The sequence below is a fragment of the Saccopteryx bilineata genome, chromosome 1, assembly GCF_036850765.1.
Source record: "Saccopteryx bilineata isolate mSacBil1 chromosome 1, mSacBil1_pri_phased_curated, whole genome shotgun sequence".
Taxonomy (NCBI): domain Eukaryota; kingdom Metazoa; phylum Chordata; class Mammalia; order Chiroptera; family Emballonuridae; genus Saccopteryx; species Saccopteryx bilineata.
In genome coordinates, this window is record NC_089490.1 from 249,000,473 (window position 1) to 249,017,710 (window position 17,238).

The 17,238-nt window shown below is 39.1% G+C and overlaps 1 protein-coding gene across 1 annotated transcript in view; it reads right to left on the reverse strand.

The window, feature by feature from the left end:
• Positions 1-8,187: 8,187 nt before the first annotated feature.
• HCN1 (hyperpolarization activated cyclic nucleotide gated potassium channel 1) overlaps positions 8,188-17,238 on the reverse strand; it is a 335,249-nt gene continuing 326,198 nt past the window's right edge. Inside the window, exons 7-8 of the mRNA XM_066240628.1 lie at positions 14,714-14,878; positions 8,188-11,090 (exon numbers count right to left, since the gene is read on the reverse strand). Of these exons, the coding sequence (XP_066096725.1) occupies positions 10,219-11,090; positions 14,714-14,878 (1,037 nt within the window). The 3' untranslated portion in view covers positions 8,188-10,218. The remainder of the gene's footprint in view (positions 11,091-14,713; positions 14,879-17,238) is intronic.

Consider the following 17,238-nt stretch of genomic DNA (forward strand, 5'->3'; position numbering starts at 1 on the left):
GTGCCAGGAGGCAGGCTAAGAAAGGCAGAATATTGAGAGTAAGTCCAGGTACAGTTTAGGGTAAAATTATTCATTGAGAGCTTGTCATCGATTTCAAGTTCTTTGTAAGAGCTTCAAAATCCTCACCATGCATGACTATATAGCAGCCTTCCTAACCCCCTCGCCAAGAGAATTGACCAAATTCATTCTGGGCTTCTATCGGTCCAAGAATATCTCCCTATAATGACATAAGATACCTCAAAACACTTTTCTGAAAAAATTCAACATTGTTAAAAGAATATGTTGTTTATTCTAGCCAAAATTTGACTACAGTCTCCCCTCCCCATCTCCAATCTCACTTTTCTTAAGGTAGCTACTTCACTTTTTTTTAAATGCAGTTATAAATTTTTTCAGTCCCCTTTGATCTGTAGAGCTTGTACTATATCTCCTTGTGGACTTGGGAGCCATTTCTTTGCAATGCAAATGTCCAGAGACAGCTCTCCTGTCTCCCAGTTCCTGTGAGAAAGCAAGAGTTGACTCTAGTGGGCACCTTGCTCCACTTTGCAAAACTACCTCCCTCCTGGCCTAATGCCATGAAAACTTGGTTTCTCTACCATATAAATGCTAATTAATATGTCCTCATCACATTGACCAACCTCTCTTAGTACCTTTCTCTAGCATACCTGAGCAGTTAAAAAGCTTTGTATCCTCTACACCCTGCAAGGGAGTTGAGCTCAGTTTATAATCTCTGCCCCCGTACTGGAGTTATCTGAATAAAATCTGTCTTACTGGCCTTCACAAGCGTCCAACTCTGTTTCTCTTTGACATTCACGATATAATGTCCCCAAATCAACTTGGCATCCTCAGAAAAGTCCTTACACCTGAAAGTTAACCAAAATGCTCTTAAAATGTATCGAGCCCTGGCTGGTTGGCTCAGTGGTAGAGCGTCGGCCTGGCGTGCAGGAGCCCCGGGTTTGATTCCCGGCCAGGGCACACAGGAGAAGCACCCATCTGCTTCTCTACCCCTCCCCCTCTCCTTCTTCTCTGTCTCTCTCTTCCCCTCCCGCAGCCAAGGCTCCATTGGAGTAAAGTTGGCCCAGGCACTGAGTATGGCTCTGTGGCCTCTGCCTCAGGCACTAGAATGGCTCTGGTTAAAACAGACCAATGCCCCAGATGGGCAGAGCATCGCCCCCTGATGAGCATGCTGGGTGGATCCCGCTTGAGCGCTTGCGGGAGTCTGTCTGACTGCCTCCCCGTTTCCAACTTCAGAAAAAAAAATGTATCGAGATCTTTTAGGACATTACTGACACTGTACATACGTTTCAAAAATTAATTTAGCTTTGAATTACTTAGGGATCTTGTTAAAATGTGACTATTGCCAGAATGTGTAGGGCAGGCTCAGGATTCCGCACTTCTTACTACCTTGTAAGTAATTCAGATGCTACAGGTTCATACACCTACTTTCAGCAGTGAGGCCCAGGAGGACACTGTGACCTACTGATTGACTTTTTGGTCATTGTTTAATATCAACTTGTTGAAGCCCTCCTTGCCCATGCTCCTGAAAATAGCAAATGTTCCCCAATCCTTATTCTTGACATAACCTTCTCTCTTCTCTCCACTGGTTTCCCCCAAAGATTTTTTTGCCACTGTGCACACCATTTTTATCTGCCTATCCATCTATCTATGTATTTATTTATTCCTAGAAGGATGTAAGCTTCATGAAGGCATGTGTCCCCTTTTGTTCATAGCCATCTCTACATCACCCAGAATATTTCTGTCCTCACCATAGGTGTTTAAGGAACGAACTTAATGAATTAACGTGTCATCTAAAACATGTGTAGAATTAATGCCTTAGTTTGCTTGAACTTCTAAGGTAACATGTATAACAAAAGAATGGATACAAAAGAAACACAATGGAGTGAATAAATAGCATAAGCTCCAAGCCTCGTGGGGGAAATGTGATAGAAAAAAGGACCAATAGACATTCCTGAGATGTTCCCATCCTGATGACTCTCATCTGGCTGCTTGAAGAATCAGCTATTTCTGGGTGGTCTGCAAGGATAATTAATTAATTAATTATGGCAAATTAAGGCCCAACTTCCTTCTACTCTTAGGTCACTTTTAATTACCATATTCTGCACTTCAAATTCTTTAAAGCTGATCAGAGGAAGCCTATAAGAAATAGAGTCCAATTAACTATTGTTGAATGAATTTGATAATTTTCCCTTGCTGCTGCCTCTTCTTATGCACTTTTATTCTCCCTAACTCCAAATACTTACTTTCTATTAAAAAAATACTATAGTATAAAAATTAGAGTGTGTGTTCAGCAGTAAGCCTCTGTCAGGGAGTGCAGCACAAATCCATGTTCACATTAGCATTTAAAACAGTAGTTCTTACCCCTTTCAACGCCCTCTTTTTGTTGCCAAAGGAAATGGGTTCTTGTGGCTCCATGAGAAAGGAATTTCCAAGGGCATGTCTGAGATCCTTGATAATCCAACACATATTTTCTTGACTTTGGGGAATGAGAGGGCTTGCTTTCAAACGACTCAACCTACTTCTTAGGTTTTCCCAGGCTTGTGCCGTGCCCTCCCCTTAAACAATTCCTTTCCTGGACCCTCTGGGATTCCACTCCCTTAACCATTCGGATTCTTTCCCCAGGCTAGGCTGCACTCCTTTATGTTGCCCTGTCCCAACATTTTGCTGCATCATCTGGTTTCTTCTGCACCTGAGCTTATCTCCCTCAGTGCCCTCTTGGCCTCTGCTGCGCATGTGCCTGACCAAGGAACTTCCTCTGCTGTTCTCATCCTGTTCTCAGTAATCCCCTATGTCCAATTCTTCCTGCCTTCTTTGGGGATTTGGTCCCCTCAGTGGAGGATGCAGCAACGGGAGATGGGTGTTCCCTGGGAAGCCATTTACTGTGGCTTCCTAGTAAATGAGGCTTATTTTCTAACTCAGCTTCCTAGTTTATTAGTCTTCATATCTGATTCCCTTTGCTCTCTTTTGTTTTTATTACTAACTAGCTACCTATACTGACATTTTTATACCTAATATCTCATACTAGTCCCATTACTCTCCTGAAATCACAGAATAACATTTTTTAAATGAATACCTACAATGACTATGTATAGTATGAATGAAACCTAACAAAAAGGTGTTTATGGTAAAAATTAAAAAAAAATGTATAAATACTAGAATGCAAGGATATCAGGTTTTTAAAAAAATTCTTCTTTTCCCCATATGAAGCCACAGTCTGGAGGGATAGGGACGGGTAAGTGCATTAGAAGATGCATAGTACATGCATTAGCTGAGTTCTAATGTGGAAATGGTGACAGTGTCCCGTGCTGCGTGCTCTGGGAGAGGCAGAGGCCCCTCTCCTGTGTCCTGCCCTGAGCACCCACAGATGCCCTTCTGCTGAGCCATTCTTCATCTGCTAGTGGGTTTGCTTCTGTCTCATTTGAAAAACTGCCTTCGCTTGATTCTTATTTCTGAATAGGCTGCATTTTCTGGCCTTTTCACAATCTTAGTTCAATTCACATCCTCCCCACTCTAAGACTCACATTCTTTTTGAAGTGAAGCGCCCAGTATTAATATTGGTGCTATTGTTACTATCTCATAGGTAAGCAAAGTAAGATTAGCTCTAAAAACATAAGCATAAAAATGTCTGTTGATGTTTTCAAAAACTTCCTTTCTAACATAGCTTATATTTCTAATATGTTGAAACTGAATTTTTATAACCGTCAGCTTCTTCCTTAACATTCTTGTCCACATTAACATGCTCAACTTACTAGTTCTACCTCATTTTATAATTGGCTATTTATGCATATGTTTGCTTAAGGCACACATTTTGAGCTGCATTATAAATAAAAGCACAGAATGATTTGGTAAGATTTGTCATAGCGAACAAGAAAATTATTAAGTACATTGTTAAGAAAGGTCCATAAGAAAAATCTTTAAAGAGATGGAGAAATCTATGAAAATATACTAGAAGTAAAAAGAATGTGATGCTAAGTAATGACAAAAATCAGCCCCTTCAAAATAAACCAAATTCTATGCCACATAATCTAAAAGTAAATCTTCATAAACTCTTCAATGTCAGATTCCCCTTTGTTCTTCAGGACTAGTACTATGACACATTTCACTATAAAAAGGAATATTTAAAGTCCTTTCATGTATGTATTTGATCTCCTTCCATGTCATTTCCTCTGTTTACATACACTGTTCTTGAGGTGTTTCTTCAATGTGTATTGACAGCAAAGCTCCCTTCCTCGTGAATCCTGGGGCCAGCAGTCCCTGTGGATGCTAACACAATGCCTGAGAAGGTGGGGAGTTAGAGGTCTTGGATCGTGTTTATGCATAAAAGATAAAATTAGGATCATTTGAGAACTGAGATGTAAACTGGCTTTGTTTTAGCTGTTGGTTAATCCCCCTAATTTTCCTGACTCTCAGATAAAAAAATAAATGAATTGAGCCAGTTTTCAAAGATGTCCAAATTCATGGTTTCCTTATACAACACAAGTCGGTCAAATATTTTTTAATTTGGGAGGATATAGCCCCTTTAGAAATGTCACAACTTTTCTTGCAAGGAATCTTGCTGCTTTTTGGCATCAGGGAAACACAGGCTTTGAGAAATATGTTGTGCTGAGATAAGGGCAGGAATGACTCTAGACTGGCTATTGATATAATTTCTTCATAGAAATACAGAATTTTTGTAAAGTAAATATCATCTTTTTGAAAATAAACTGAAAAAGAAGTACACATCATTGGATTTGATCATTATTCTTCTTTGAGTGTTAGAAAAAACAGGTTAGATATAAAGCTATACAGTCATTAGATATTTATAGGTAAATATCACAGATCTTTAGAATGTTAAGGGTTTGAATTGGGAAGCTGTACATATCTAAAGGCTCTTTGAACATGCGTAGATGTTCAGAAACAATCATGAGCTGCACATAGAAACACACACATTTTGTTTGTGATTGCAAATGATAATGCCAAACTAGATTATTTATTGTTTTAAGAAAACAGAGCTTCCAACGAGTTTTGGTTTAACCCCCAAATGGGGTTTACTATTACAAAGTAGAGATGAAACACAGTAGAGAATATTCAGTTCAACTTGCTCCAGGTCCTGTAGGCTGTTGTGAATTGGGTGGTCCAACAGAATGTGATTCATGCAATTGTCTTTGGGATGTGTGTTGAGCATTGTAAGGTAATTACTGTGAGCAGAAGGATCACTTCATTCTTCCTATGTTTGTTTACAAGCTAAGAGAGTTAATATATTTGATTCTCAGTATGAACATGTATGGAGACTATATATTATCTAGTATATCCAAGCCTTTTACCTGTTAAATACTATTCAATATTTCTGGTACTTGTCAGACACGAGAATACCCTACTTTGACAACTCAGAACTGCACCTTTTTCATAGAGCTGAGAGGGTAGTCAAAACTGAAAAGCAATCTTTACAATATCATTCATATTCTCTTCTAAAGATTTATAACAAAATTTTCTTTTTCTGGCAACAGATTGGTGAATATGCCATTAATTTTTTCCCTAACTAGAAAAGCTCATGCTTCCCAAAGCCTACAGCTCTGAAGGAAATGATCAAGAGCAAACTGACAATTCTGATGAAAATGTCAATTGCTCCCAGAGATGGAAGGAAATGTGCCTTTGGTCAAAACTGCAAGATGGAAGGAGGAAGACAATGGAACCTCTGGCAGACTGGCTCCTAAGGGTGTAGGCAAGGTAATTGATACTTTCTTTAGTTCCATTTTAAAAGCAGGAGTTCTCTCCTTGATTGACTTCATTGTTGGCCAGCTTATGAAATATAGATGCAATTTTTTTAAAGAAGAATGAGAATTGCTTAAGAAAGTCCCTGCTTTCCAGTGCAGTGGCGGGTACACTTAACCCTGAGTGTAACTGCACATCGTCTTTGCTCCTTCCAATTTTCCTGGAAAAAGGACATCCTGAGTAAAGTTATAGAACTGAACTAATGATTCAGTGCACACAGCCAGGCCCACCAGCTCCAATTGTACAACATTTCTTTCAAGACTCAAAATAGCTATTGATGCTCAGCAAACAATTTTTCTTTAAGGGCCACATTTGCTTTGTGTTAAAGAGCAGGAGTCATTTTTTTCCAAATAGGCAGAGCATGTAAAAAATCTTTACTAGGTGCTGTGCTTGTGAGCAAAATAACCGCACATGTTTTATGGGATGTTTTCTAGAGGACAGAGGTATAAGGGAGAGAGAGAGAGAGGTCATGTTCAAACAGCTTAATGTTACATATGATAAAAGCCAGGGTTATAGAAACAAAGTAGCATAGCAAAATTAGCCAATAGAAACGCTTATATTAAAAAAGAAGACATGGAGTCTTTAAAAATAAGTCTGAAAAAGAACAGAGACCACTTGTACTTTGAAGTGGAAATAACTCACGATTTGAAATAACACATTGAAAATTCAAAACATGTCGTTTAGGTTAAACCACCCAAGCCCTCTGGCCATTATTCCAGTAACTTGACCATGTTCTTTGTAGGGCCCTCTAGATGTTATGCTCATTTAAGTTCGTAAAAGGCAAAATAACCACTGTTTGAAAGTAGAGCAGCGTCCATCAGAGAATCATTCATGTACAGTGTGGTCACGGAGACCTGGATGGAGACAGGCTATTTATTCAATGAATACAATCTACTGCCTGACCAGGTGGTAGTGCAGTGGATAGAGCATCATACTGGGATGTGGAGGACCCAGGTTGGAGATCCCAAGGTCGCCAGCTTGAGTGCAGGCTCATTTGGTTTGAGCAAGTCTTGAGCCAAAGGTTGCTGGCTTGAGCAACGAGTTACTCGGTCTGCTATAGCCCCCTGGTCAAGGCACATATGAGAAATCAATCAATGAACAACTAAGGAACCTCAATGAAAAATTGATGTTTCTCATCTCCCTCCCTTCCTTGTCTGTCTTGATCTGCCCCTCTCTCTGATTCTCTCTCTGTATTTGCCACACACACACACACACACACACACACACACATACAGTCCACTGCCATTCCTGCCATTTATCTCATGGTTTTCAAGTGTCCTTTACTCATAGTAACAAACTCTATCTCAGACTTTTAGGTCTGACTCAAAACCCACTTGTATAGGGAGGTTCTACCTTTATGCAAAGCCTTTATAAGGCCTAAGGCTATCATACAATAGGTTTGCATATGTAAATTACAGAGCAATTATTTCTCATTGCCCATATCCAATAATACTACAAAAATATTTGTGTGGTCTGAAATTAGACAACCATTTGCTAAGGAATTACAGAGAAAACAATTAAAAATAAAACTCAACTTGTATTATATATAAGAGATAAAACACAGAACTAGCTGGAAAACCTATGTTCTAGTTAGATTCCTTTCTTTTTGCACTTACAGAATATCTATAATTAATATTATGATTATCAAATATAAGCCCTCTTGGAAATCTTTTGATGTAAAGATAGAAAGACAGTCAAATCTGTACTCATTCATAAAACAAAATGTTTGCTAATATAGATAAAATAAAATATTCATAATTTTAGTTTATTTTTTAAATTTATTAATAATCTTTATATATTTATATAGGTATGGCTTTGAGCAAAGACAAAAGACATACTCTAACTCGTCCCTGATCATACAATTGTAAGCATTAGCTAGTTTACTATTTTCCCAGCAGAGAAGACGGATCTTGTCAATAATACATTTCCTTCTGTACAAATTAAAACTCCATATTCATGGGCTTAACTGTGTACAGAGAAAAGAGGTCACTTTTCAACTAGCAATTGACTTTCATATTACAGGAATGTGAGTCAATCTTTTCTAAAGTATATATATATATATTCATACATGGATGGATATAATTTACCCTGTATCACTTTGTTAGTTTAACATATAAACTTTAGCTTTTTGTCCATTCTATTACAAAGGGAATAAAAATAGTATGGTTGTACTGAAAGACCATGCAATTCAATTCTGCTCATGTTTCCCAATAGTCCTCAAAATAAAAAAGAACAAAAAATTTATATATCATATAAAAATATTTCATTACCAAACCCATTAGTCCTATCAAATGTAAACCTTTAATCATTTAAAGGATCAATACACGATCTTAATAAATGGAAGTTAAATCTTGATCTTTTAACAAAATAAAGGAGTTTTGTACTGATACGTAAATGGTCTTGCAGTTTTCCCATAGGTCTCAGGAGACTGACAGTCCCTTTCTGACACCGTTCCTGACACGCTGTCCTATGTTTCCAGCATGTTAATGACAATGTTACATAAACTAGCATCATTGATCTGCACAAGCTGGGGTCTGTTAGAAATTAAACATAACAACTCATTTTGGTATTACAGGTATTCTCCCCCCCCCCCCATAAAAGGCATTAACAGGCAGCATGGATCCATTTTAGAGTTTTTGCTTTGTTTTTTTTGTTTTCTGTCTTCAAGTCTATCTGGAGGCCCTCCCCACTTAATGTGAAATCTTGTTTAAGTTCTTCTGAAATGTATCACCAATGTCAAAGATACTGAAGACCTCCACAGTAGGTCATTCTTTTAACTTGAGCTATTTACAGACGCCGGTGATTAGGACTCCTCCAACCATGTTCCAGCCGCCCACCCCATGTGTGGGCTGCATCAGGCACAGAGCATCACAAGGGGCTCCTTTCCCAAAAGAAGGTGCTCCCCGATCATAGAAACAGTTATGGAAACAGACACATAAACAAACAACACTCACATTCAGTTTGACCCTGCTTTGTGTCACCACAGCTAGACGTTTCTCAGCACGTTTAAAGTAACAAAACTCCTATCTCAGGGGCAATGTTAGTCACCACATGCTTTAAAGGTTTCCTAACCACTTAGTCACAATATACATAGAGCAAAATGTGTGTTCCCAAACAGACATGATGCTGTTAAGTATTTATTTTTTTTTTCAAATTAACACCACGGTAAACTGCCAGCTACAGTGAAGACAGAACATACCAGCAACTCCAAATCAAGCTGTGGTCTACAAATCATTATTTAAATAATAACTGTAATAATAACAATAATAGTAATAATAAAAATGAAAGTGAAAACCTCACTTCTAGACTTAAGTCAGAGATCCAAGTCAGCCTTATAGGAATTTTAAGATAGGCAATTAATGAAATTGTTATACTTTTCTAGAAAAGAGATATGCCGTAAGCCTTTCCCTACAATGACTGCTTTGAACCTATTTTTTTTTTTTTCCAAAAAGCATGCAGGGACTATTTTCAGATCTTGTTATGGCAAGAAGGAATAAAAGTAATGGTATTTTTGGTGTAATACAAGCAATTTGTAGAATCGAGCATACAATTTTGCATAAAACATTGCAGGTTAAAATAATATTGTAGGTTTCAACCCATTGCATTACAGATGAATAAGTGTCACAATTAGGCTTTGTAAAATTTTAAAACTCTAAGTTTGGAAGTGAAGCAACAAAACTAAATTCTTAAACGATGACTTTAACCTGCATACAGCACAGAATAGCTATTTTTATTTGGGTTGAAAAAGTTATTTACAACATTGATTGAGTCTTGGCAAAAGTCCAATAACACACGAAGAGAAATATCCCCTCGCTATCTGAAAGATCAGTGAATAGGTTTGAGGTTAGAGATATTCATATGTTGGCGAGGCTAGTCTCCTACTGGGGGCTGAGCATATGAAATTGTTCTTTAACCTAATTCAGAATCGAAAGCACCAACATAAAATTTAGATCTCTAAAATGGGATTTGCTATTTAACCCTCCAAGAACGAATGATTAACCATTTAGATGCAGAGACACAGCTAATGAAAGAAGATTTGGTTGGTGCTATTCAGTAGCTCACTTGAGTTGCCTTTTTAAAATCAGTTTTGTTTGCATTGAATCCAAGAACTCTTCATAAAATAGAGAATACAGATATCAAAGGAATTAAGTAAAAGTAGGTTAAAAATAAATAATGTTACAACATTTTGAATCTTTTAATGATTTAAAGTAAGGAAGACATATAACACTGAAGGCTAAACAAGTCTTTTGAAGTTCTCTTGGGATTTTAGATATATATTTAATAGTATATGTATATATATATTTATATATATATTTTACACTTTGCAAGTAGGCCAGAGCTGTCTAAAATATCTCTTCATAGTAGGCTATAGGGCTGTATCTGGAAATAGAATAAAATAAGATCTGAGGGTATTCTCAGTTTATTCGAGTCTGCTTTGACAATCAGCAGGGATCATAAATTTGAAGCAAATCGTGGCTTTTCTGCATCTGGGTCTGTATTTAAGACTGAGGAGGGCTCTCTCTGCAGAGGAGCTACTGGTGGAGGGGGCGCAGGAGGGACTCCTCGGTTGGGGGGAATGGCTCCCGATGACATCTGTCGGAAGAGGGTGACCCTCTGGGGGACAGTGCCCCTGCTCCCGGGCTGCAGGCTTGCGCTGTGGACCGCTGTCACGGGCTGGGGGATGGAGGACAGCGACTCGCCCACGGTGGGATGAGGTCTGGAAATCAGGCCAGCCACCTCGTGGGGCAGCGAGGGCTGCGAGGCGGAGAGGGGCCTGACCTCCCGGGTCAGGCTGGCGTTGTGCAGGGCCTGCGTACTCTTGTGCACGTCGGCTTTGGGCGTGGAGCTACCAGGGGTCTGCGGTGGCTGCTGGGGCGGCGGCTGGGGCGGGGGCTGCGCCTGCTGCTGCGCCTGCTGCTGCACCAGCGACAGCTGCGACGCGGTGGGCGAGGCGTAGTGGAATGTCCGCGCGGCCAGCGGGCTCTGCACCGGGGGGCTGCAGGCGGCGGCGCTGTAGGAGCAGGGCGACAGCGCGGCGGCGGGCGGCGGGGGCTGCGGGCTGGGGCTGGGCGAGTGCGGGTTGCTATGGGCCAGGCCGGAGGCCGTGTACACGGGCGGCGACTGCGTCCTCAGCCGGGAGGTGGGGGTGGCCGCCGCCGCGGCGTTCGGGGCCGTCATCTGCGGGTAGCTGATCGGAGCGATGGCCTGCACCATCTCCCGGTCGTGCTTCACGATCTGCTTCAGGATCTCGTTCTCCTGATTGTTGAAAACACCAGTGTTAAGATCCTTCTGGAACTTTTGCAGGAGAATTGAGTTTTTCTTTCCTGTCAGCGAAAGAAAAATAGGCCCTTAGAACGCCTCCGGATGACAGGTGGCAACTGGGGGGTGGGGGTGGAGCGGTGACCGTGGCCCCTGAAAGCAAGGCTGTCAGTGTCCCCTGGAGAAGGTCCCAGAGCCAAGTACTCACCTGGGGGCCCCAACGGGGCCGGCGACTGCCCTCCGCGTTCCCGCAGCGCTCTGCTGAGTCTAACTCTCCATGAAAGTCAAGGGCAAACGTCTGTCTGTAACACGGCCTGAGCCATCTTACAGAAGAAAAGGAGGCATTTGACGTGGGGCTGAAGAGCGGGGGTAGGAAGGGCATTTGGACGAGAACAGGCTTGGAATCCAGATTTAAGCTGAAAGCTGCTTTTTCAAGGAAAGACCATGGAACACCATGTGACAGGCACCCTACAGAGGCTGTAGGTATATTCGTTTTATTTACTTCAACGCTTTGAGGTAAGTGTGTCTGTACCCCACTTCACTGGGGAAGAGACTGAGCCATAGGAAGGGTCAGGACAACGCCCACGAAAAAGGGTTCATGAGCAACAGCGCTGGGAAGGAGGAGCAGTGAATGAGACCACAGCTGTATGACAGACAACGGACTAGCCACATCCGTCCCACGTAAATGGATGCTTGCTAGGAACGCGTAGGTTTCCATCTGCACTCTACCACCTAAATCTGAATAATCAGACTTGGGGTCTGGATTCTGACACTGTGACAGCAAATCCCCCTGGGGGATCCTCAGCTGCATCCAGACTGAGAAGCACGAAGGAATCTTTTTCTGCAAAGCTGTGAGCAGTTAGTGCATGCAGGCTTTCTGCTCACTGCGGAATCACAAGCACCATTATCCTTCCTTCCTGCCATTGTCTTTGGAGCGGTTTGCAATAAGTAGGCCTTCTCTGGCAGAACAAATGTTTGACTCAGTAGTAGATTGAGGACAGAGGGGAAACGCAGTGACTTTGGATGACATCTTTGATAAAGCCATACCCAGGTGAACATGGTAACCAAAAAGTGAGCCTACTTACCAAATCTCTAAATAACGTATGACATCTAAAGTAACAAGACATATATTTGAATGAAGATGTATGCTAAAATATGTATGATGCTGGGGAAAGCAATCATTTTTTATTTTATTTTTGACCTGTTTTCTTATTGATGTATAATTGATATATAAATCCCATTAGTTAGTTTAAGGTTGCGATTGTTTTAAATGACTGCCAGAATGAATAGCTACCTATCTCTCTTTGCAGAATTGTCCTAATTTCCTAAAGAACAAACTCTTCTAGGTTAGTAATAAATGTAATTGCTTGTTAGTATATTCCTTTAACTAACTATAGATACTTTTAAAAAAATTTTTCCATTGATCTGAGAGAGGAAGAGAAAGGGGAAGGGAGAGAAGCTTCAATTCACCATTCCACTTAGTTGTTCCATTTGGTTGTATGCCCATTGATTGCTTCTCATACATGCCCTGATCAGGGAATGAACCCCTGACCTTGGAGTGCCGTGACAATGCTTTATCCACTGAGCCACCAGGCAGGGCCTATAGCATGCATTTATAAGCAATGGCTATCCAACTGAGAAGGATAATATTTCTTTGCAATCATGTAAATAATCAACATTTCATAATAAGTACCTGTGACCTTGTGAAAAAATACTGTAACTTTTAGTGCACTGTTAGAATTTTATAAGAATTAAAAATGCAAATGTTTGGTGCTTATTAGCAATTTTACTTCCTATAAAATTCATTACAAACTATTTCATGCAAACTTTCTTACCAAAATTAACTGCAGTAAATTAAATGAGGGTGAAGTTATATCAGATAAAGAGATATTTTCTATTAAAATATTCTAATTTTAATGCTTTCTCTGAAGAGATGGAGCTGGTCTAGGAAAACAGTTTGTATGCTCAGAAATTAGCCTGTAGCTCTCAATAAACATTCATTCCTACACCACTATAAGGAAAGTTATTTTCAAGTTAAGTAAAAGCCTTTAAGGAGTACTCACTTCTTTTATGGGCACCGTCTCCCAGGACATGATGTCAAGTTACACCTCTAAGTTGTCAGTGTGAATGTCTAATGCAGGGGTCGGGAACCTTTTTGGCTGAGAGAGCCATAAATGCCACATATTTGAAAATGTAATTCTGTGAGAGCCATATAACAACCCGTGTACATAACGCATTATCCAATAAAAATTTGGTGTTGTCCCAGAGGACAGCTGTGATTGGCTCCAGCCACCCGCAACCATGAACATGAGTGGTAGGAAATGAATGGATTGTAATACATGAGAATGTTTTATATTTTTAACATTATTATTATTTTTTATTAAAGATTTGTCTGCGAGCCAGATGCAGCCATCAAAAGAGCCACATCTGGCTTGCGAGCCATAGGTTTCTGACCCCTGGTCTAATGTATGTGCTAAGCCTGATAGTAATCTCCAAACACTACCTTTATTTCTTCTATCCTAATTTCTGGTCCTTATGCAGTCTATTATTCTACTAATATAGATGGAAGGAAAGATATGAAGTGAAGGAAAGCTCACATATCAATACATCCAAGTCCTTACCTTTCATAAAACTGAAGCTGTTGAAACACTTGTTTATTTCAAGTGATCTCAACCCCATCTTTCAACCCCTCCCCCACCTCTCCTCAATAATATTCTTTGTGTACCAGGGACTGCGAATGTAATTGTGAATTAGACATGAGCTCTACATTCACAAAGCTCAGCATCTCTAGTGCAATGACAACGATCAAAGCAGAGCTGCGATGGAAGAACTTCCCAGGGGTCTGGGAGAACATATCCAGGGGACTCAGCCTATGAGAAGGTGGGATGTCTAATCTGAGATGTGAAGGTTAGTAGAGTTAGCAGAGGAAAGGGAGCAGAGCAGGGGAGGGTTGGGAGGGGGGACCTGGGTGTGGAAAATGAATGCAGACCCCCTCCTGACATCACAAAGTTCCAGCATACCTTGGGAAGTTAACCGCAAGCCAATCTGATCTAACTTTTCTATGGCAATTATTCAAATCTTTAAACTATTGTAACAAATAAAGCCTAATTTATAGATTTTTATTTGAGAGCAAAGAACACTAAAATAAAATGATGTATGCAAAATACAGCATCTATGGAGGGCATTTCTAGCAGGGTTTTTTCTGCTTGAGTCTGCATTACAAACAGTTCAAGGAGTTTCTATGAGACAGTTACTTAACACAACTTTTCAATCCTTAATAGAAGAGTGAAAACTAAATTTGATCCTTAAAAATAAAAATAAATTCCTCATGATAACTTTGGTTTGTAATGTAGACTCATACATTAGTATTTTTAGTTCTATTTTAATGCTATGTAACATTTTTATCATTGCCTTTTACCTGAAGATTCAAATTGTTTTGGCATCACTGGGGAAATCAGATTGCGTAGCTAGTAAAAATAAAGATGAATAAATAAACCAAGAATACTTAGAAAGTTAGATAGAGCCTCGATCTTTCTAGAAATATGGCTGCAGCTATTTGCTATTTCTATGCTAATTAACAAGCAACCTATGAACGAACATCTGGAATTGAAGACTGCAAATATACATTGTGGTCGACTAGATTGAAACTAAACGGTATGCAAAGAAGACAGAAAACCAAAGAGAGTACCTATCCGATCTAGTCGGTCAATGGCAACCGTCTCAAAGGCTCTTCTCATCATCGGATACTCCTCCAGGACCTCATTGAAATTATCCACAGAAAGTGAATAAAGACGACAATATGTATCAGCTCGGACACTGGCGGTGCGGCGTCCCTTGGTCAGCAGGCAAATCTCTATAAAAACAAGGGAGATTTGTTTGGTAATTTTCTTGTAAAGGCCATTAAGGGCTCCCAAAATTAAAAATCAAGTCTTGTGGTGTGAGAAACAATGGTTAGTGGCATTTTCTATTTTATCACCTGATTCCTTTTGCCAATTAAAAGTATCCAATTGCCAATTCTCCATCTAAAAATACTCTTCTTTTTTTAAACAATTGAAGCTTTTAGTTCAAAGGCAAGGCTGAGACATATTTATCTATCCCCCTCAGGCCCACATTCCATTCCCCTTGAAATAACAACAACAAAAAATGTAGAAAGGGAATAATAAATTCACAATAAAGCTGAAAACAGGAAGAAACTGTGCTGAGATAGAAGTTTTTATGAATTCTGGAAACCAGAAAGCAAATGGTATCACATAAACAGAAACCCAAGTGAGCCCAAATACTGGCTTAGAAAGTCCTATGATGAAGCAAAACTAAATTGGATGAATGCATTACAAGTGCCTTATGTAGCTCATATGTTCCCTATAAGATCAGTATAAAAGTTTTATTCCATAGGCACAGAGGAGCTTTCTATCTAAGTAACTTCTAAGTAGAATCCTTCATTGAGACTTAGATTCCTAACACATGGTAAGCAAACCTTTGCAGATTTGGATTTCCTTATTTGCTAGCTAAAATAAATTTAGCTAGCGAATAACTTATTTTCCAAAATTTATTAGCAATAATTTCATTTTCCAAAATTTATTAATTAAATTCCTGTAGACTTTGACTTTTTAAAAAAAAATTAGAAAGGATTTAAAATTTTGACTTCAAAATAATCAATCTAAATTGAATCATTCAACCAGATAGCAACACATTCACTAAAATGAATTTCAATCACCTACAGAAATACCAAAGGCTCAATATAGGCTTACACTAACAAAGTCCTCTCAGAAGTCATGAAGGTTGTACACAGAAACCTCTTCAACCATTATCTCTCAGCATCTCCTTAGCAATTCCTTAGTGAGAAACCGAACAAAGGAAGGTATGTTCATGAGAACAGAAATAGTTCCTGGTCACTGTAAAAACCACTGTATTTAGTTATTTTTAATTGAATTTATTGGGGTGACAAAGGTTAACTCAATCATACAGGTTTCACCCACACCTATATGGTGAATTAATATTTGACAACAGAAGCAAGAATATTCAATGGGATAAAGACAGTCTATTCAATAAACAGTGAAAATCCCTTTCAACAGACCCTTCTTGCTTTAAAGCCTCCATAGTCTTTGTTTCCACCAAAAAGAATAGAATTAAGAAATGCCACATATTTGGAAATAAAAAGAAGTAAACTTTCTGATCATAAAAGAGTCTTAGATATCATGAGTTGAATTTCCAGATTCCATATGAATGGTCAGGTGTTTCCCTGAGAATTTTCTCTCGATATTTTGGAGATCCACTTACTGAATGAAGAGTCCTGTGTTAGGTGTTACAGAGTGAGTGAATTTTTGTGTATTTACTCTGCATGTTTGTACATTGATGTGTGTGTTTGTGTGTGTTTGGATAAAGGGCAAAGAGAGAAAAATCAACTTAGTAATCTTGTACTACCTTATAGGTCCCTTAGAAATTATGTATAAATTAGTTTGTCACTATTTTTTATTTTTACTTTCTTGTACTAGATTTTCTAATCGTTTGCTAAATATTGACCTTGTACCCTGCTGGTTTAAGACATTTTAAAGACAGAAACCATACAGTAATGTTATTATATTCCTGCTACTCTGAGTTTTGAGCTCAGATAATTTTCTGAATGCTTATGAATATATCCATAATATCGGACAAACCCAAGGCCCACACTAAGTGCTAATCTCAAGCGTTAGACCATACAATATTGGTCCCTCTTTTAAGTATTTCTTCTTTGTAATAAAACTGCCAAATGCTTTATGTACCTTCTTTAAGCATGTCTTTGAGGTTTCCGTGCAATGTCTATAATGAAGAAAGTGTCTAGAAGGTTGGTACTGTTTCTTTAATGTATAGTAATTGTGTCCTTACTCACCAGCTAGAAAATTAACCTTCTTTTAGGTGCTCAGATTGCTTCACAAAAACAAGTAAAATAAAATATAAAATAAATGAAATTGAACTCCCAAAGAACCAGCAGAGTACAGCCTACAGATTTAAGCTTTTTAAAAAGTTTTCTGGTATATTTTCTAGATCCTGTTGGTTGTTTTATTATTTCTGTTTTTTTCTTGTTTGTTTCCTGTCTGAGAACTCAGCTAAGAATTTCCTAGAGGTGCAGTCACTGCTCTAAGATTCTTTGTACAAATTTACTTAGGACTAGCCCCTTTATCTGGATACAAATTTGTAAATTATAATCACATGCAAAAGTAATGAGGATTGGGCATA